The sequence below is a fragment of the Colobus angolensis genome, unplaced genomic scaffold (assembly GCF_000951035.1).
Source record: "Colobus angolensis palliatus isolate OR3802 unplaced genomic scaffold, Cang.pa_1.0 Scaffold103, whole genome shotgun sequence".
Taxonomy (NCBI): domain Eukaryota; kingdom Metazoa; phylum Chordata; class Mammalia; order Primates; family Cercopithecidae; genus Colobus; species Colobus angolensis.
In genome coordinates, this window is record NW_012111253.1 from 6,496,999 (window position 1) to 6,519,729 (window position 22,731).

At 39.5% G+C, this 22,731-nt stretch overlaps 1 protein-coding gene across 4 annotated transcripts in view; it reads right to left on the minus strand.

Moving 5' to 3' along the window:
* The window catches only part of CASK (calcium/calmodulin-dependent serine protein kinase (MAGUK family)), a 428,292-nt gene that overhangs the window by 75,164 nt on the left and 330,397 nt on the right, over window positions 1-22,731 (minus strand). For all 4 annotated transcript variants that reach the window (XM_011942514.1, XM_011942504.1, XM_011942497.1 and 1 more), the window contains one exon: window positions 15,786-15,907. In XM_011942514.1, the coding sequence (XP_011797904.1) occupies window positions 15,786-15,907 (122 nt within the window). The remainder of the gene's footprint in view (window positions 1-15,785; window positions 15,908-22,731) is intronic.

A 22,731-nucleotide genomic window follows, 5' to 3' on the forward strand; every position in this document is an offset into this window, starting at 1 on the left:
ATAATGAGACTCTGTCTCTACAAAAAATAAAAAAATTTGCTGGGTGTGGTGGTGACTGCCTGTAGTCCCAGCTACTCAAGAGGCGGAGGTGGACGGATTCCCTGAGCCCAGGATGAGTGAACTGTGATTGTGCCACTGCACTCCAGCCTGGGTGACAGAATGAGACTCTGTTTGGGGTACAAAAAAAAAAAGAGGAGACCTTAGATGTCAACATGATTCAACTCCTCCATTTTAAAAAGTCAAAAGCTGAGTTCCAGTCAGGTGAAGTGTCATGGTCAGGGTCATACAGCCAGAGTAGCAGGGACCTGACCCTGCCCTGCTGATATGCTGTCCTTTCTCTCATCCAGATCTCCTCAGCTTGTTACTAGAATTCAGTAATACACAGTGCCTTGTACCAGGGAGATATCTTTGGCAAACACTTGGGAAAAAAGCTGTATAAAATTCTATTTATAGGCTGCAGGGAAAAAATACACTCAATATGATTTGAAAACTATTAGCTAATCAATTACAAGCCTTGCCATGTTAAAGAATGTCAGGATTCTCACCTGAGGTGAGGAGTTCGAGACTAGCCTGGCCAACATGACAAAACCCCTCTCTACTAAAAATACAAAAATTAGCCGGGTGTGGTGGTGCACGCCTGTAGTCCCAGCTACTAGGGTAGCTGAGGAGGGAGGATCGCTTGAACCCGAGAGGCGAGATCACGCCATTGCACTCCAGCCTGGGCAACAGAGAGAGAGACTGTCTCAAGAAAAAAAAAAAAGAAAAAAATAGAATGTCAGGATCCTAATCCTATCCTGGCAAGATAGGAAATATTTTAGGCTTTGCAGGCCATATGGTCTCTGTCACAGCCACTAAACCCTGTTGTGTTGTGTGAGGGCAGCTGTTAATAATCCATAAATGAATGAGCATGGCTGTGTTCCAATAAAACTTTATTTACAAAAACAGGTGGCCAGCTGGCTTTGGCCCGAGAGTCATAGTTTGTGAATGCCTGCTCTAGAAGCTTAAATTCAAGGTATATTGGAATGACAAAATGTATTTCCTCTTGCTATTTGGTTTCCTGAAATTTGAAGATATCAGGTATATTTGTAAAGCTGAGGTGTGAAGGGGGAGGAAGAGAGAAGGAAGAATGTTAATAAATTATCCCCAGAGGGAAAACAAGAATGAATCTGTTACTGTTTACTCTCTTTTTCTTTTCTTTTCTTTTTTTTTTTTGAGATGGAGTCTCGCTCTGTCACCCAGGGTGGAGTGCAGTAGCGCAATCTTGGCTCGCTGCAACCTCCACCTCATGGGTTCATGCCATTCTCCTGCCTCAGCCTCCTGAGTAGCTGGGACTACAGGCCCCCACGACCAGGCCCGGCTAATTTTTTTTTTCGTATTTTTAGTAGAGACGGAGTTTCACCGTGTTAGGCAGGATGGTCTTGATCTCCTGACCTCATGATCCACCTGTTTTGGCCTCCCAAAGTGCTGGGATTACAGGCGTGAGCCACTGTGCCCAGCCTTGTTTACTCTCTTTTTCTAATGAAATTACCATTACGCAAATTCAGCACTTTTTTTTTTTTTTTTTTTTTTTTTCTGAGACGGAGTCTCGCTCTGTCACCCAGGGTGGAGTGCAGTAGCGCAATCTTGGCTCGCTGCAACCTCCACCTCATGGGTTCATGCCATTCTCCTGCCTCAGCCTCCTGAGTAGCTGGGACTACAGGCCCCCACGACCAGGCCCGGCTAATTTTTTTTTTCGTATTTTTAGTAGAGACGGAGTTTCACCGTGTTAGGCAGGATGGTCTCGATCTCCTGACCTCGTGATCCGCCCATCTCGGCCTCCCAAAGTGCTGGGATTACAGGCTTGAGCCACCGCGCCCGGCCAAATTCAGCACTTTTTATTAAAAAACAAAACAAAACAAAAAAACACGCGCATACAACACCAGGGCAAAACAAGGAAATGTGAACAGCTGTAAGGGAAACAGACTGTCTCATATTGTCTCACTCACAGATAGGCCTGCTCTCTGCAAATCTCTGGCACTGAGTCAGATATGACCACACATAGCTACACTGACACGCTTCATTCATCTTTCTGTCTTAGGAAGTGTCGCCACAGCTCCGTAAAGAGACCACATTCTACATTTGACATGGGTTGTTTCAAATGAAGCAGAATAAACTTGGTGGTGCTATTAAATTCAAATCTCCTGAGACTGTACTTTCAAACGTAAGAATGATGAAATCGGTTAATATGCCACCTTTTATTTACATTCAAAGCACTAAATCAAGTTTCATTTTTTATCATACTCCATTATATCACATTATCTTCTGATTTCTTGGTTCTCAAATAGAAACCTTTGTTTGGCTCATAGTTTATGTGAAGTATTTATCAAGATCAACATTTAAAATGGAATGCATGGTAAGAGGCTATAAAATAATTATCACTGAGTTGTATGTCCCACTAACTTTTTTTCGCACAGAGAAAACCAAATCTGAGGACCAGAATGTATATTGGTTTGGACAAGTTTATAACTTTTACAACTATACTGTAGGCATAGGCTTGTAGGGTTGCAAAGAACACTGATGTTCATTAGCAACCATCATCTTATCACTTATAGATACTGAAGAAGTTTCCTGCTGGAAAAGAATTAAAGTTTGCAAGAGTCAAATATTTAGCTGCAAAGTATTTAATGAATGTGTCTGTGATGATCCTAATAAAACAGATAATAACAGTGTGCACAGAATTACACTGTGTAGCAATAATGAACACTGAAATAACTTGTTCTGAAAACACAGACTATCTTATTAAGAACTTTCTTCACAGTTTCTGTGAATTATGTGGATAAATAGGAACAAAGTTCCAATGTCACATCTTTTCAGCGAACTGAGCAGATCAGCCATCAATACATAACAGGTATTTTCTCATATACATTTGAAATCCAGCAAAATACTAGGGAAAGCTGATTTAATATTGAAACACAGGGAACTGATATTCAATTACTGTACTGGAACTGATTTTCTGAAGTTGGAGATCACAGAAAACTTTGTAAGATCTAAAAATCTATTTTTCTTGCTCAAGTTTACATATAAACTTGTTGAGGCCAGGTGCAGTGGCTTGCATCTGTCATCCCAGCACCTTGGGAGGCCGAGGTGGGCAGATAGCTTGAGGATAGGCGTTTGAGAACAGTCTGGGCCACATGTGGAAACCTCGTCTCTACCAAAAATACAAAAATTAGCCAGGCGAGGTGGCGCACTCCTATAAACCCAGCTACTTGGGGGGCTGAGGTGGGAGGATTGCCTGAGCCTGGAAGGTCGAAACTGCAATGCGCTATGACTGCATGACCGCACTCCAGCCAGAGTGACAGAGTGAGACCCTGTCTCACACACACACACACACACAGTCCTTTCAAAGATCCTTGGCATCATTAAATATGTAGTTCAAGCTTGGAGAACAGCAGTGTATTTAGCAGTGGCCTAAAGATTGCATGATGGGCAACGTAAGTGTGAAAGAAACATTGCAAAATTTAAAATGGCATTTTCAAAAACTTAAGGAGCTACAATTAAACACTAGGAAGAACTTTTTTTCTTTCTTGAGACGGAGTCTCGCTCTGTCACCTAGGATGGAGTGCAATGGCACGATCTTGGCTCACTGCAACCTCTGCCTCCGGGGTTCAAGTGATTCTCCTGCCTCAGCCTCCTGAGTAGATGGGATTACAGGCATGCACCACCACTCCCGGATAATTTTTGTATTTTATTTTATTTTATTTTTTTAGTAGAGACGGGGTTTCACCATACTGGACAGGCTGGTCTTCAACTCCTGACCTCAGGTGATCCACCCACCTCGGCCTCCCAAAGTGTTAGGATTACAGGCGTGAGCCACGGCACCTGGCTGGAAGAACTTCTATAACCTGTCCTTCTTACAAATCTAAACACAATTTTGTACCACTGGGATATTACAAGTTACAAAAAGAAATCAAAATCACTCAGGCCATTTTTCTTTTTTGAGGTACAAAGAATGCCTCTCCTACCTGCACCAAAAATTGTTTTTCTTGAAATTTTATATTCTACAAAATTTCTAAAAATCAATTTATTTTAAATAGTTGAAAGCACTCAAGTAATAGTCATACAGATGACTATCTGCATGGAGACAGCAAACTCCATTCATTTGAAGGTAATTCATTTGAAGATTCATTTCATTCATTTTGAAGATTTCATAAATCTTAAACTAAATTTGTTTCTCATCTTAAAAAGTGTGTAAATTCCTAAATCTAGTCACTGAAATCAAGGAGCAAGAGTTCCACCCTGGAATTTAGATTTTCCCTGGACTAAGGTTCAGAGCTGCTCCCAATACCATGGCCCAGTTTGTACTACATAACTCAAGTTGAGGATGGACGTGTAATGGACAACTGCTTACTGTATTTAGCGGCCAATAAGAATGTTCCTAGATGCTCTTGAGTTTGGTGTTCCAGCTTTAGTTTAATAGCTTAGCAGTGAAATGCTAGCTTAAATCAAGTTTTAGTAAAATCATGATGGAGAATATATCCTTACTTGAAGGTGCAAGGAGGAGTGCAGCTGGCCTAGTAATACGCTACTCTAAATCCATTATTAACGTTTCCTTCTGTCAGCAAAAAAGGCAATTAAAAAATCAGTACATCTGGGCCAATACAAGATTTCCTGAAAAAGCTGCAAAAATCCTTTGGATCTTGACAGCAAAAGAACCTCTAAGGAGGCCCTTGTTTTGTTTAGGTTTTATTTGTCTGTATACAGGGCTGCTTTTGTTCTAATCTTATTAGAACATTGCACTTACAGGGATTTATTTTTGAATTCAAGAAATTAAGACTTGCTTGACCTCCTAGTTCAATCCAAGAAGACTGTGCCTTTGGTGGCCTAACAACATAGGCCAGTGTGGCAGATTTCTGGTCAGTGGCAGCTATTTCTGAGAAACTCAAAACACTGGCCTCAGATGACCTAGCTTGACTGTTCTCTATGCCTTTTTCAAGTGGGCAAAGAACTCTAAAATTAAGCCCTGTAAAACACAAATCATAATGCCTATTCTTGAGCAAAAGAAAACATGAGGGAAAAAAAAACCAGTTACATGATATAATATAGGCAGATTTTATTTTGTTTTAATAAAATCTGAAATACGGTACTTTTTAGTATCAGATACAAGAGCTTGCCCAACTATGAGAAATTTTCACTATGATATTAATTTCCTTTCTATTTTTTTAAAGTGTTAAAATCACATTTCCTAGCTTGGCTCTTCTTAAGCAACTACAAGAGTTAAATGATATTTACATTAAATGAACATACCATTATTAATGTGCTGCTTTAAAAGATAACATTTATGTTACATTAGGTGTGTCAGATAATATTTTATTTAATTATTTTTGGTTTTTGCTAGCATTTTTATTTTGCATAGGTAAACACCAAGCATTTGTACTTGGTGTAGCTGTAGCAAAAATGAATTTCTGTCATGAAAAATTTAAAGAGAGTAACACAAAGGCAGTCTGGCAGAAGAGTTTTATGAGATAATGTTTGAAGGGCCACAAAGAGAAGAAAACAGTTATGTTCTTGGATTATGAATGCTGCAAGCCACTCCATCGAACATTCTTTAACTGAGCATATCACATTCCTTTCTAGGGGGAAACCCCTCCTTTCCTTGAGAATAGCATAAAGAAGAATCAGTGCTTGTTGTACTTTGAAGGCTTTCTGCAAATTCCTTTGCCTTTTGGTAAAGTTGATCATGGTGTCATAAAAAGAGAATGGCACTCAGTGGGTAACACTGGTACTGGTGACAAGCTGATTCATTATTCTTGGTATTCTAGAGTAAATTCTAAACCTCGCTTTAAGAAGTAATTTATCTGAACAAATAAGGGAACTGGAAGGACTCCCGTAGTCATTAATACTTTCAGTGGAAATCACACATTCCTTCACAAAGATGTACAGCATAAGACCTAACTTGCAACCTAGAAAGAGTAATTGTGTGGAGATGGAACGAGGCAGAATTCCCTAATATTAGACAGTCTTATTCTGAGAATTTGGTTTTTCCTAGCACATAATTATCAACCACAAAACATCAATATTGGATGAGTAGAGAAACAAAATGTGGTATACACGCACGATGGAATATTACTCAGCCTTAAAAAGGAAGAAAATTCTAACACATGCTACAACATGGATGAACCCTGAAGATATCATGCTAAATGAAATAAGCCAGACACAAAAGGGCAAATACTGGATGATTTCACTTATATACATGGTACCTAGAGTAGTCAAATTCATAGGGACAGAAAGTAGAAGGGTGGTTGCCAGGGGCTAAGGAGAGGGGTGAATGGGAGTATTTAATGGGTACAGACATTTAGGTGGGGAAGATGAAAGAGTTCTGGAGATGGATAGTGCTGATGGTTGTATAACAATGTGAATATACTTAATGTCATTGAACTGTACACTTAAACATGGTTCAAGTGGCAAATTTTATGTTATATATATTTTACCACAATAAAAAAGACCAAAAATTGATGTTAAAAAAGTGTCAAAAAGCTGTGAATTTTTGGAAATGGCAAATATGTACTTGAATGTAGAAGGAATGAACTAAAATAAGTTGCTCTGAGGTGTCTTCCATATTGAAAATATATAAAATTATGTAATTCACAACATTTTCAAACAAAAAACACAACTTGGACTTCTTCCATAAGGCACAACTACACACTGGTTAATAAAACAGTTCTTGGGAGAAAAAACCATATTTAGTATTTTTGAATCCGTGGTAAATTCTTAGCCACAAAGCTAAATTTTAATTTAGTGTAATGGCCCTGTGAAATCTAGTGGGGGCCGGGCGCGGTGGCTCAAGCCTGTAATCCCAGCACTTTGGGAGGCCGAGACGGGCGGATCACGAGGTCAGGAGATCGAGACCATCCTGGCTAACATGGTGAAACCCCGTCTCTACTAAAAATACAAAAAATTAGCCGGGCGAGGTGGCGGGCGCCTGTAGTCCCAGCTACTCGGGAGGCTGAGGCAGGAGAATGGCGTAAACCCGGGAGGCGGAGCTTGCAGTGAGCCGAGATCGCACCACTGAACTCCAGCCTGGGCGACAGAGCGAGACTCCGTCTCAAAAAAAAAAAAAAAAAAAAAAAAAAATCTAGTGGGATGACAGTAAATTTATATAGTTGTACAACCACCATCTCAATCCAGTTTTAGAACATTTCCTTAATCCCCCCAAATTCCCTTGTGTCACATCTAAGAACTCTTTGCCTAACCCAAGGTAATGAAGATTTACTCCTATATATTTTTTAAAAGTTTTATAGTTTTAAGTTCTTAAAGTGAATCTATGATCCATTTTGAGGCAATTTTCTTTTGTGTATGGTATGAGACAGGGTCTAAGTTCATTTCTTGCGTATGGATCTCCAACTGCTCCAAGACCACTTGAAAAAAAAACGACTATCCCCTTTTCCATGTAATTGCATTGGCAATCTTGTTGGAAAAAAATTGACCATAAATATGAGGCTTTATTTCTAGACTCTTTTCTGTTTCAGTGATCTGTATATCTATCCTTATGCCAACACCATACTATTTTGATTATTGTAGCCTTATAGGAAGTGTTGAAATCAGTTATCCAATTTTTTTCTTTTACAAAATTGTTTTGGCATTCCCACATAAATTGTAGGATCACCTTGTTGACTTCTACAAAGAAATCCTACTGGGATGTTGATAGGGACTGCACTGAATCTATAGATCAATGTGGAGAAAAACACCATCTTAACAATATTAAGTCCTCCATTCCAACAGTATATTTCTGTTCATTTATTTAGATCTTTCTTTCGCAGCATTTTTTAGTTTTCAGTATGCAAATCCTATATTATTTGTTCGATTTATTCCTATTTTATTCTTTTTATAATATTGTGAATATTTGTTTAACTTTATTTTTGGGTTATTTTTTGCTCACATATAGAAATTTAGATAATGTGTGTATATTCGTTTTGTATCTTGTGACCTTGCTAAGCTTGCCTATAATGCTATTAGATTTTTTGTGGATTCCTTAGTATTTTCTACATGCAAGATAACATCTCTGGGAAAGGATGATTTTACTTCTTCATTTCCAATCTTCATGCCTTGAATTTCTTTTTCTTGTCTTAACTGCACTGGCCAGAGTCTCCGGGACAATAGTGAATAGAAGTGGGGAGTGGACAATCCTCATCTTGTTCCTGGTTGTATCAGTTTTCTATTGCTGCTTAACAAAGAACCATATGCTTAGTGGCTTTTTTTTTTTTTTTTTTTTTTTTTTTTTTTTTTTTTTTTTGCTAAGCTTATTGACATTTATTTACATTAAGAAAGAAGAAAAAATACTTTGAGAATATTCACAACATATGGTATTTCTAGCTTTCAGGTATTTTGTTTCATGCAGTACTTTTACACTGACAATAATACTTCAAAACACAGAGGGAAACAGATATGGGAGGTTTTGCCCATCCAGTTAGAAAACAGTGGAGAGACACTCAAATTTAAAGTGAGCAGCAATGCACTTCAGTCTACAGCCCCAGGAGGCAAGAAGCACAAAGACCACCACAACTGGGCAGGGGCCCACTATCCAGCTGGTTTCATAATTGCCAAAGCTGACTCTTGAGACTGGATGGGGCCCTGAGAAATTACTAGTAGCTCATCCTCTGAAGGTCCTCAGACAGGCTTTATTATTCTAGACATTTAAATGCAAATTGACTGGACTACAAATTCTTGGGAAACTTAGCTTTGGCATTTCCTGATTGGCAATCTCTTTAAATATCCAAATCTAACATTGTATTTAACTTACTTCTCAGACCCCAAATTGCTCAAAAACATTATCACTAGATTATTGTAGAAGTTCCATCTTTTTCCTTTAGGAAATTTCTGAGTTCTAAAAATAAGCTCTTCTAAATATGGCTACTAATTTAATGTCATCTCAAAAAAGCAAAATAGTAAATCAAGAATTGTAGTTTTCCATGGCTAACTCCAGGCCAGAGGGAAAAATGCTAACTCTCCCTAAACAGTAAAAAATTATAATAAAGATGTTGGCCATACAAAATAGGAAAGATTCCAAGTATCAGTTAATTGCTAATGAAATATTTAAAAGTTACTAAGTCTATTATAAAAATCTACTTATAAATTAATATTATAAAGACTTCTAAATTAATTGCTACTGCAATTTAAAAAATCCATCAATAAATTGCTATATTAATCTAATCACCCATTATATTTTCAGAAACCATAATTTTGAGACTTCCCACGAAAATAATCTTAATTAGGTGGGGCATTTACTATGGAAACAGCAGTGAGTAACAAATGCTAACAGCTGTTCAGAGGTATGACAGATGGCCAGTTAATGTTTAAAACTTAGTTGTCAAAGTTTGGCAGAGAGATGTGTCATTTAATAATGTTTTGCAACACTGGTGATTTACAAACTAAATAGTTATTCTTTTAATAGGAAAATTTATACTAGAAACTGAGAAGACTGAAAACTACTACCAAATAATATTTGTGAAATGTTTTTTATCTGAAACACGTGGTTTTTCAGTCCATCAAAAACTCACCCACCCACTGACCTTTCAGTGTATCACATACAAATTCCAACCCTAACTGATTCAAAGTATCATTACAAGACATAAATAACACGCTAACACACCAATTTCCAAGAAAGTATAATTAATGGATGATAGGGTAACATTTCATTATTTTATATTAGATTTGTGTAATTTGCACTCACATGTAAAGAATTAACTCAGGGTTAAATCAGTTTTCCATGCTGTACTGGGTTGAATATTGTCCTTCACTCAAAATTTATGTTTACCCAGAACTACAGAATGTGACCTTATTTGGAAATAAGTGTCTTTGGAGATCTGATTAATTACGATGATGTCATACTGGATTAGGGTGTCCAATGACTGGTGTCCTTCTAAGAAGGTCAGGTAAATACACAGACACACATGCACAAAGAATGACATGTGATGATGGAAGCAGAGACTGGAATGATGCATCTATGAGTCAAGGAACGCCAAGGATTGCAGGCAACCACCAGAAACTGGAAGAGACAAGGAAGGATTCTTCCCTGGATCCTCTGGAGGGAGCATGCCCCTGCCAACTCCATGATTTAGGACTTTCCAGCCTCCAGAACTATGAGAGAATCAATTTCTGTTGTTTTAAGCCATGCAACTTGTGGTATTTTGTTATGGCAGTTCTAGCAAACTAATGTCAAATTGTACTTTACTAATTGATCTATACATTTCATATGAAGATCATCGTAGCACCAGTGCTTTTAATTTTTAAATAGAGGCATACTGCAACAAGCTGGACAAAGCAGTTACTCATGCCTCTGTATCTCTTCCCACAAAATGAGAAGCTGCGTATGTGTGCCAGGCTGGAACTACTTGGATAGGAAACATTTAGAGTTTTCTGTATCAGTTTCTAACTACAGATTTAACTAAATGTGTTTTACTCAAATTCAAAAACTTTCAGAAAGCATTTCCCTTTCAGTAGAATCACAGTACTTCTCCATTTTAATGTAAATGTTTCAGTTTGGCAGTTTTGTTTCCTCTAAACAAATTCTAATAATGCTTCTTCAAATTTTGAGCTTGTTATTATTTTAAGAACATGACTAGAAAAAATAAAGTCCTAGATAATCTTTAGTTTTTCTGGGGAACTTAATCCCATTTCTTTTTGTCAGCCTTAAAATTATGGCTTCATACCTAGCTGTTTACAATGTTATTGAGTTAACAGGAATAACATAAATATGGTAAAGATATTTCCTAAAATGGCTCAGTGGGATTAATTAGCCTTAATTAATCCATGGTCCATAAAACTATGCCCCCTGGGTGTCCCTAATTGGAATCCTTAAAAAGGAGTTCATGCCAGGGGCAGTGACTCACGCCTGTAATCTCAGTACTTTGGGAGGCCGAGGCAGGAGAACTGCTTGAGCCCAGGAGTTTAAGACTAGCCTGGGCAACATGGTGAGACCTGTCTCTTCAAAAAAAAAAAAAAAAAAAGCTGGGTGTGGTGGTACACCTGTGTCCAGATACTTGGGTGGCTGAGGTAGGAAGGTGCTTGAGCTCACAGGGTCGAGGCTACAGTGAGCCAGCCTGGGAGACAGAAAGAGAGCCTGTCTTAAACAAAAACCAAAAAACAAACAAAAAAAAGCAGAAGAATTCATGTTGATTCTGCAAAACAAAACAATTCCAAATCAACCATGGTATGTGGAACATAGGAAGAAAGAAAAATGAAAGGCCAGTTTTTTTTTTTGACACAGAGTCTTGCTCTGTCTCCCAGGCTTAGCTCACTGCTATGTCCACCCCCTGGGTTCAAGTGATCCTCCTGCCTCGGCCTCCCAAGTAGCTGAGACTACAGGCGTGCGCCACCATGCCTAGCTAATTTTTGTATTTTTAGTAAAGACAGGGTTTTACCATGTTGGCCAGGCTGGTCTCAAACTCCTGACCTCAAGTGATCCTCCTGCCTCGGCCTCCCAAAGTGCTGGGATTATAGGAGTGAGCCACCGTGCCCAGCCTGAAACTCCAAAGTTTTAACAGCTGCTCGTCAAGAGTTGGTCGTTGCCATGTTCCTTCCTTAATGTATACCATAAACATTTAAATATTAAAAATTTTTAAATGATTAGATTTCTCTATATGGCAGTCACTTGAATTCTTCATTGATTATATTATTAAAATGTAGCCTGTTAGCCGTGAAATGAGCTTAATAAGCCTTATTTATGGTATATAGGGTATGAGGGCACATTCTAATGATGGCTTATTTCATTCATGATGAATAAGCTTTCATTCATTCATTCATTCATTTTTGAGATGGAGTCTCACTCTGTTGACCAGGCTAGAGTGCAGTGGCACGATCTCAGCTCACTGCAATCTCCACCTCCTGGGTTCAAGTGATTCTCCTGCCTCAGCCTCCTAAGTACCTGGGATGACGGGTACCCACCACATTTTTGTATTTTTAGTAGAGACGGGTTTCACCATGTTGGCCAGGCTGGTCTCGAACTCCTGACCTCAGGTGATCCGTCCGCCTTGGCCTCCCAAAGTGCTGGGATTACAGGCGTGAGTCACTGTACCTGGCCTAAACTTTCATTTAGAAATAGCTCAGTTTGGAGATTCAGAACCACATGCATGCAAATATTGTCCAGGGCTTGGCCTCACAGTCATTAATTTGACTGGAGTTCGTATATGGCACCTGTTTCTAAAATTCAGAAGATACTGCACCTTTTTTTTTTCTTTTTTTTTGTTTTAGAGATAGGGTCTCAGTTTGTTGCCCGGGTTGCAGTGCAGTGGTGTGATCATAGCTTACTGCAGCCTTGAATTCCTGGGCTCAGGTGATCCTCCAGCCTCAGCCTCTGGAGTAGCTGGGACCACAGGCATACACCACCATGCCCAGCTACTTTTTAAATTTTTTGTAGAGATGGGGTCTTGCTTTGTTGCCTGGGCTGGTCTTGAGCTCCTGGGCTCAAGTGATCTTCCCACATTGATCTCCCAAAGTGCTGGGATTACAGGTGTGAGCCACTGCTCCTGGTCTTATACTGCATCTTTTTAACAGGCATGGTTCATTTCCAGTTCAACAGCTCCTCTTTCAAATTGACCTGCACTGACAGGGCAGATGCCAATAAAGCAGATACTTCTTTAGGTTTATAATGTAAACAAATGCAAAGGAAAGTTAAGTATGTTTTTCTCATTAACATCTAAGAATCTCCTCTGAAATTGTGACAATTTATACCAAACAGTGCAGCAGTTACTCCAAATGAATGCTTTCTGTGAGGTCTGAGATGTTCACCATTGGGGAGTGAGTGGCAGCCTGGCTCAGTCTGAAAGTCCAGTTTGTGTCTGAATAGCTGCCCCTTTCTTTGTGTAAGCCAGTAATGTTCCTGCTTCTCTCCTGCAATCTCAAGCTTGATGTGCTCAGATACCTTGTTATATCAGTAAGAAAAAATACAACTTTGAAACCAATTTGGGCTTCTCTTAGTGTTTAAATTACAAAAAGTCTTTGTTACAAAAAGTCCTTGATTCAAAAGAAGGTCAGTAAATCCACCTGGCAATGACCTAACCACTGACCACACTGAAATAAACAAAATTTCCACACATTGCTGCAGCCTTTTCTAAATATTCCACTAACTAGTTCTAGTAAAGGGTATAAACTTCTGTGGGAAATTCACAATTGTGAAAACTTTCTGCAGCAATGACAGTGAACATATACTACTTAAGATAAATTACACTAAAGAGAAGACCCAATTCCTTATCTTCCTGAGCACATTTCTAAACTATGTTCCCCAGCTCTCACATCCAGGTGGGCACATGACTAGCAGTTGCCAAGGAAGGTGAGATAAACCCATTTCCAAGCTTGACCCTGCAAGATTCTCCATGTTCTCTCTTCTCTCATTTGCTGGCTAGGTTCAAAGGATACAGTAGAAGATTCCAAGACCCTGGGAAATAGCCATGTGACCTAGGGGAAGAGTCCTGGGTCTCTGAATGATGGTGTGGAAAAGACCTCCTTCATCTACCTGCATTGGACTGTGAAGTGAGCAAGAAGTAAATTTTTATTCTGTTAAGCCACTCAAATTTTAGAATTACATGTTATAACGGTTAGTCAGCCCTAATTAATATGTATACTATATACAAAGGCCAAACTAGGTATGAAAATCTGATAATTAATTTGAACTGACCACATGTGGGGAAAGAAGCAACTGTTAGATACCTATGGCTGCATTTAGTGTGAAGCTGAAGCATAATGCAACAAACACTTTTTTTTTTTTTTTTTTTTGAGACGGAGTCTCGCTCTGTCGCCCAGGCTGTAGTGCAGTGGCCGGATCTCAGCTCACTGCAAGCTCCGTCTCCCGGGTTCACGCCATTCTCCTGCCTCAGCCTCCTGAGTAGCTGGGACTACAGGCGCCCGCCATCTCGCCCGGCTAGTTTTTTGTATTTTAGTAGAGATGGGGTTTCACCGTGTTAGCCAGGATGGTCTTGATCTCCTGACCTTGTGATCCGCCCGTCTCGGCCTCCCAAAGTGCTGGGATTACAGGCTTGAGCCACTGCGCCCGGCCGCAACAAACACTCTTAGTTGAGCTTTTCCCAAACTGGTCCTCATCAAAACAGAACTCAACAGGATTGTGAATAGAAGTTCTGTGCCTAAATTAGTTTGAGAAATGCTGTTAAACAAAGTTAAAAAGGCTTCTTTCCTTTAGATCACCTCAGAGCTATCAATATACCAATGCCCATTGTGCATCTGTATAAAAAGACTAAAGCATGTAGCATTTCCCAAACTTATTTAGTCAATAAATAATTTAACCACTAAATTTAAGATCTACTTCCCCTTCCCACCATGGCAACACCCACAGCTACCTCCCAGAGCAATGTTCTGTGGAACACATTCTGGGAAATTTTGCTTTAGTTTCATTTACATCATATGGTGAATTATTCAGCACCAAACAGTTCTAGGCATCCCAAAACAAGTATGATTCTCTCATTAAGGGAAGGTTTTTCTTGTAAAAAGACTAACATGTTCAAATACCATCAAAACCACCCAAGAGTTTTCACTGTTGAAGTGAACCAAATTCTCTAAGAAAGGTATTTTACTTAAAATGTGACTGAAATGAAAATGGTCAGCTTCTGCTTTTTTCCTTTGTATCCCAGTCTGCTGTCAGTGGAGCCTGTAATATTTAAAGATGGAGTATACGCTTATGTTTTAAGGAGAAGACCTTGAGTCTATGGAACAAAACCATGTTACATATTAAATGTGTGTGGGAATACAGCCTATTGTACAGTATCTCATTTGCTTTTCTCTCTCCTATACTCATGCTATACTCATGTTTTAAAGTACTGTGCAAAGCAATAAAAAGTAATCACAGCTAACCTCAATGGATTCTTCTAATAGAAATATAAGATAATTCAGTAAAGTAGGTTTGTACTCTACTTTTTTTAAAAACTCACATATCACTTGCATGCATTATGTACATATAATTTACAAAGATATATAATTTTTTCCCCATTGTAGCCTGCTAGGCTCTATTGTATTTGTACTGTACATATACTGTATTTCTTTTTTCTTTTTATTTTTTGAGATGGAGTTTCACTCTTGTTGCCCAGGCTGGAGTACAATGGAGCGATCTCGGCTCACTGCAATCTCCACCTCCTGGGTTCAAATGATTCTCTTGCCTCAGCCTCCCAAGTAGCTAGGATTACAGGCATGCACCACCACAACTGGCTAATTTTGTATTTTTAGTAGAGATGGGGTTTCCCCATGTTGGTCAGGCTGGTCTCGAACTCCTGACCTCAGGTGATCCACCCACCTTGGCCTCCCAAAGTGCTGGGATTACAGGCATGAGCCACTGTGCCCGTAATTTTTGATGGATGATTTCTCACATTTCTCATAGACTTAAGGCAACTGAAAAGGAGTGTTATGATAGACATTTGAGAATTCATATAAAGTAAAAAGGTATGCTAAATACTCAATTTTTTTTTTTTTTTTGAGACATAGTCTCGCTTTGTCACCCAGGCTGGAGTGCAGTGGTGTGATCTCGGCTCAGTGCAGCCTCTGCCTCCTGGGTTCAAGTGATTCTTGTGGCTCCGCCTCCTCAGCTCAGTCCTAACTGGGACTACAGGCATGCGCCGCCACGCCTGGCCAATTTTTGTATTTTTAGTAGAGACAGGGTTTCACCATGTTGGCCAGGATGGTCTCGATCTCCTGACCTCCTGATACACCCGCCTCGGCCTCCCAAAGTGCTGGGACTACAGGCGTGAGCCACCGTGCCCGGCCAATATTCAATTTACCAAAAAACAAGAATAATAAAAAGACAGACTTACATCTAGTAGTGTGTGAAGATGCTGATCCTGGAAAACACTGTGTAGAAAATCTAGGTCCTTTTCACTGCAGTCTGTAAGTGCGTGAATCTCTTCCAGGCTGTCCAGCACCTGTGAGACTGCTCCTAAGGGGGACAAACAGAAAAGAAACAGCCAGTACAGAAAGTCAATGTCAGACTAACTTTTGTAACCTAAATCTTACACTTAAGAACAATGAATTCATATCAGAACTTCAAAGGCTAGTGTCTTTACTGAAGGATAGACTTAATTGAGTTTCATATCATTTAAGGACAGAGTATTTTCAGAGAGTTCATGTTCTTATCAATGCATTTGTGTGCTCTTCAGTTTTCAAAGGAAACTGCAGCTTATCTTATTTGAATTAATGAAATTTATCAAGTATAACTGAAGCACTAGAAGATCTGGACACAGCAAGTTTTATGTCAGGGATAGAGTATGGGTTTTAGGACTCCAAGATGTTTTGAAATATTATAGAAACAAGATTGGCCTTTTACCCAGGTGCATTCCATCAAGAACTGAAGGTAAAGCCAGCTGTAGATACAGGCAACAGACCTTCAACTGGGAGCTCCTGCTACCTAAAATAGGCTTCTTAGATTTTAAGACTCAAACTTTAGTTAACAAAAATCCCAGTCCACTCCTTTTTTTTTCCCTTTGCATACAGACCCAAGAGACCCAAAATCATTCTCATTCTGTCTTACTCTTACCCTTCTTATTCAGAAGATAAAGACAAAGTGTAGGTACACTGACACTTCCAAATACCATATTATATTTCAAGGCAAATCATTTTTGTAGGGCAAAGCAAATGGAAGTGCCATCACAAGTTTCTTCTCATAACCAGGAAATCAGGCAGATGTCAGTAGGGAAAGATACATAATGAGGAGTAACAAAGCCATTTTACACAGCCTTAAAAAAATGATCAGCCTCTTTTATACTGCAGGCAATATGCAGAATACATATACATACTCCACAAAAAAAGAGCCTCAAGGAGCTAAGTTTCAGAACATTAGTACACAGTAGAGAAACTCTAAGAATAAGTGCCTCATTGCACATTTAAGTCTTTGGATAAGTGGTTCTCAACCAGGGGCAATTTTGTTACTCAGGTGGACATTTCCCAATGTTTGGAGTTATTTTTGGTTGTTACAGCTACAGCGGGAGGGTGGCTATTGCTATCTAGTGGGTAGAGGTCAGGGATGCTGCTAAATATCCTACAATACCCAGGACAGCCCCCACAACAAAGAATTATCTGGGCCAAAATGTCAGTAGTGCTGTGGTTGAGAAATTCTACTTTTGATTAAGATAAAAATCTTCATGCTCCAGAACTCTGTTTCTAATTCTTCCTGTCTCAGACCTCATCCATTCTCATGCAATTATTGGTGAGAACATATATCAGTACCACTTTTCCAGAAAGCAATCTGGTAACATATATCAAAAAGCCTTAAAAATGTTCATGCACTTTGATTTAGTAATTCCATTTACGAAAATCCACCTTAAGGAAAAAAATGGAAGATTTATATATAATGATATTATCATATAAAATGGAAAATAAATCTAATAGAGGACGATTACATAGGTTATAGAATATCCATATAATGGAATATGTAGCCAAATGAAAATTGTTTTTCAAGAATTTCAAAGACATACAAAAATCTTCATGATATAGAATTCAAGAAAGCAGAATGCAAAACTAAATAAACTCTATATTCCCAGTTATGATAAAAAAACAAACAAAACATATATACAAACTCAGGAAAAACAAAAAACAGAATGAAACACAGCAAAAATGTTACAGTAGTTATCTTTACTGTCCTATTTCTATTTCATTCTGTTCTTGTCTATACTTTCCAAGTTTTTCTACAATAGCAAAAAAATAAATAAATAAATAGATTGCTATATAAGCTACTGATTTTTGTAGCTCTATTTAATTATGTTAAAGATTTGGGTCTTAAGCCACATACTGTGTGGTTGTCCACATGGAAATTACTGTAGTTATTTTTTAAAATTTGACTTTTTAGTTTGAGATAATTGTAGATTCACATGCAGTTGTAAAAGAATATAACACAAAGGTCTCATGTACCCTTTACCCAGTTTCCTCCAATAGTAACATCTTGCAAAACTGTAGTACAATATCACAACCTGGATATTGATATTGATACAGTTAAGCTATAAAACATTCCATTACCACAAGGATTCCTCATATTGCCTTTTTATAGCCATGCTCATTCCCCTCCTACTCTATCCCCTCCTAACCTGTGGCAACTACTAATCTGTTCTCCATTTCTACAATTTTGTCATTCTGATAATAAACGAGGCTCCTATTCTGGGCATACTGCCTATGGGGTGGCCCTGGTCTGCAAGGAGGAGTCCCTCTAAAAATTAAAAAATAAAATAAAATAAAATAAAAAGAATAAATGAAATCATACAGTATGTAACCTTTTGGGATTGCATTTTTTCACCTAGCATAACTCTCTGGGGCTTCATCCAGGTTGTTGCGTGGATGTACCAGTTTGTTTGACCATTTGTCTGTTGAAGGAACCATGGGTAATCTTTTTTTTTTTGAGACAGAGTCTTGTTCTGTTGCCCAGGCTGGAGTGTAGTGGCATGATCTTGGCTCACTGCAACATCTGACTCCCAGGTTCAAGTGATTCTCCTGCCTCAGCATCCTGAGTAGCTGGGATTACAGGTGCGTGCCAACACCCCCAGTTAATTTTGTATTTTTAGTAGAGATGGGGTTTCACCATGTTGGTCAGGTTGGTCTCAAACTCCTGACCTTGTGATCTGCCCGCCTTGGCCTCCCAAAGTGCTGGGATCACAGGCATGAGCCACTGCGCCTGGCCTGGATAATGGTTTTTTTTTTTTTGAGGCAGAGTCTTGCTCTGTTACCCAGGTTGGTGTGCAGTGGCACAATCTCGGCTCACTGCAACCTCGACCCCTCGCGCTCAAGTGATCCTCCCACCTCAGCCCCCTGAGTAGCTGGGACTACAGGTACGCGCAACCATACTCAGTTATTTTGTATTTTTTGTAGAGATGGGGTTCTGCCATGTTGCCCAGGCTGGTCTTGGACTTCTGAGCTAAAGTGATCCTTCTGCTTTGAGCTCCTCAAGTGCTGGGATTACTGGCGTGAGCCACCATGTCCGCCTGGATAATATTACATTTTGAATTATGCCTGCCAGGCTATTGGTATCCTTTCACTGAAAACATTAAGTGGATATTAAGTGGGATAAAAGAGATAAATGGCAGAAATCAGTCCTCATCTCCCCTGTTATTCCTAAAGAGGTATTAACCCAATCCACTTCCTTCTACCTGATCTTCTCAGGATTTTTACTTTGTTTAGAGTGCCCCCCTCCCTCAAAAAATCTGGAAATTAATTAAAAGCCAATTTTCTCTTCATTCCTTATTGAAAGCCTTGGAAAGCAAGAGATGATGTGAAGAAATTAGTCACAAATATCCCACTGAACCCCTGACCCCAGCACGTCATCAACAACAGAATTGAGTGATGCTATGTTTATCAAGTTACTAAAGCCAGTTCTAAACTTCTGGACTTATGAAACCACAATACCAAAAATACTAATCAAGTGCTTTTTTTGTATATTAAAAAAATCCACTGATACCACAGAAACCTAATTATCATCTTCACTCAGTTATCTTAGTGTAATCTATTTTATTTTTTTTTTTTGAGACAGAGTCTCACTGTGTCACCCACACTGGAGTGCAGTGGCATGACCTCAGCTCACTGCAACCTCTGCCTCCTGGGTTCAAGCGATTCTTGTGCCTCAGCCACCCACGCAGCTGGGACTACAGGCTACCATGCCCAGCTAATTTTTGTATTTTTAGTAGAGATGGGGTTTCATCACGTCAGCCAGGCTGGTCTTGAACTCCTGGGCTCAAGAGATCCACCTGCCTCAGCCTTCCAAATTGCCGGGACTACGGGCATGAGCCACTGTGCCCGGTCGCTTACCAGCATTGCTCGTGCTGATATATAGTCTATACGTAGCAGTTTATTAATAATATAAGATTAAAGCAAAAACAATCTTTTATCAAGTGAATACTAAGACGGTCAGTCTCAAGACTGGGAAGCAATTTTGGCTGTATCAGACCAGGGATGTATCATTTGTTGGTCTGTGAACTTCCCAAGTGCTCCATGCCATTCCTGTACCACCATCACACTCCATGGGTTACTTACGCGTGTGCTTGTTCACCCTTTTTTCCCTGAGCTGTAAGGTCCTTGAGGCAGCTCTTTATTTTATTCATTTTATAATACCTATAAAGTATGCACTGAATTAAGCACTTAAGGAAACATTAACAGCAGCTCCCAGTTCTTGAGTGTTTATTATGTTCCAGGAACATCCTCAGGACAACACGGTAAGGCAGATATATTATCCCACCTTCTAGATAGGGAACTGAGCTTCAGAAGGGTCATGGAAGGCCACAGCTAGTAAACGGTGGAGCCAGGACTCAAACCTGGGTTTGTCTGGCTTCAAAGTCTATGCTTTGCCTAACTTACTACACTAATAGGCTATGCTAGGAAACATACAAGAAACCTTCAAAAGCAAATTGTGTGGTTTATGCATGAATATGGAGGTTGGAAAAGAACTTGAACAATGCCCTATTGGGTCAGACAATAATCAAAATCTTTTTTTTTTCCTGAGACAGAGTTTCACTCAGTTGCCCTGGCTGGAGTACAGTGGCATGATTTCAGCTCATTGCAACCTCCGCCTCCTTGGTTCAAGCAATTCTGCCTCAGCCTTCCAAGTAGCTGGGATTACAGGCGCACACCACCACATCCAGCTAATTCTTTGTTTTTAGTAGAGACGGGGTTTCACCATGTTGGCCAGGCTGGTCTCGAACTCCTGACCTCGGGTGATCCGCCCACCTCGGCCTCCGAAAGTGTTGGGATTACTGGCGTGACCCACAGCTCCTGGCCCCAAAATCTTTATTGAATATTCTTGCTTTTTGCTAGGTACTAGGCAGGGGCTTCAGAGAAATCAGAGATATTATCCCTGGCCCTGAGGAAGGGGCTCTCAGACTGATGTGTGAAGTAGGCATATTATATCCTGAAGTAAACGATATAGAAGAGGTAAAGACAAACTGACACACAGGTTGCCTAGGGAGGAGTTGTGGAGCTGCAGAGAGGAGGTGGATGAGCAGGAATTCCCCACCCCCACACAGGATCAAAGCTGTGTTGACAGAACCAGCAGATGCTTTGCTGGAAAGCACAAAGGCATCTGTTAGCAGGCATTTAGAGTAGGCAAGAGCCACAATTCCAACAGGTCTATTAAACCTCCTTGGATCTGTCACCTCTTCTGAACTGATTTATAGTCTTATCTTGTACCCAAATATGATTAACTTGATGGGTTCTCAATCATGAAAAGAAGTATTTCCCTAGTTGTACTCAAGTTGTCTACTTCAAGCTCTGAAAAGTGCCCCCATTTTTAAGTTTCTGTAATTAGGCAGAAAAATTAGAGTTTTTATTCCATGTCTCCTTCATCTTTTCAAATGGAATAAATACATATTTTTGGCTTAACCTCAAAATCTGTCTTCACCCTTGATCATTTTAACACCTTCCATTAACACCTGTTCTAGTTCCGTTATTTCTTTCTTTGGGTATGACAAACAGAACAACAGAACACATTCTTGGCCGGATAGATTTGTGTATAATTGATATCTGTAGTTCAGTACCAACCATCTAAAAGTCCCATGGTGTTTCAATTCATTATAAGATATAAATAGACACAAAGACACTTCTCAGGCTTTTCCATTGCTATTGTTTTAGATTTTAAACCCCGAGGCAGTAGTGATTATTAATATAACACATGCAGCATATGCTAATTAAACTGTTACTAGTTTTCATTTTGTAGATCAATACTGTCACATATAAAAGAGCTATTTATTTTTCTCAAAGACTAAAAAGGCTGTTTTTCCTATAAAACGTCTGAATAAACTTGTAACTATCTTGAAAACAAAATCAATCAATAAAAAGTATACAAGTTCACCTCAGAGGGCAGTTGATTTAATGGCAGGACTGTAGGTATCCTATTCACCTCTGTATTCTGGGGTGTACTTTGCAGAGTGCTTTGTACCAAAAGACACTTCATAAAATGGCCCTTGATTAAAATGATGTTTTTCTGAAAAAATTCTGAAGAACTGAAAACAAAGTATGAGAAAGACTTAACCACAGCAAACAATTTCTTTTATAGTACTGTTTCCTTAAAGCCACAGTTGATATTATTTTCATACTTATATTTGTATTAACAGCTTATAATTTCCAAAGTGCTTTTACACTCACTACCTTATGTGATTCCACAATAACGCTGTCTCTGCAGGCAAGTGTTTTTTGTTTTTGTTTTGTTTTGAGACAGGATCTTGCTCTGTCGCCTAGGCTGGAGTGTAGTGGCGTGATCCTGGTTCACTGCAGCCTCGACCTTCCGGGCTTGAGCAATCCTTCCACCTTAGCCTTCCAAACAGTTGGGACTAGAGGCATGCTACCATGCCTGGCTAATTTTTTAAAAGTTTTTTTGTAGAGATGGGGGTCTCTCTCTGTTGCCCAGGCTATTCTCAAATTCCTGGGCTCAAGCAATCCTCCCGCCTCAGTCTCCCAAAGTGCTGGGATTATAGGCAGTGAGCCACTGTGCTTGGTCAGCAAGTGTTTTTATATTTGAAAAACCAGAGGCTCAGTACGGTTACATAACCTTTCCAAGGGCCACAGGCAATGAGCAGAAGATCAAATCCTAGAACCCAGGTCTCTGACTCCTAATTCAGTGTTCCTTCCATAACAGACTGTCCCCCACCCCCAAAATCATGTTTTATCCTCAGCAATGCACCAGAATGATTTGCATTTGGTAATGAGGTGATGTCCAATTTCTTTTGCTTTTTTTTTTTTGTTTTGTTTTGAGATGGAGTCTCGCTCTGTCGCCCAGGCTGGAGTGCAGTGGCG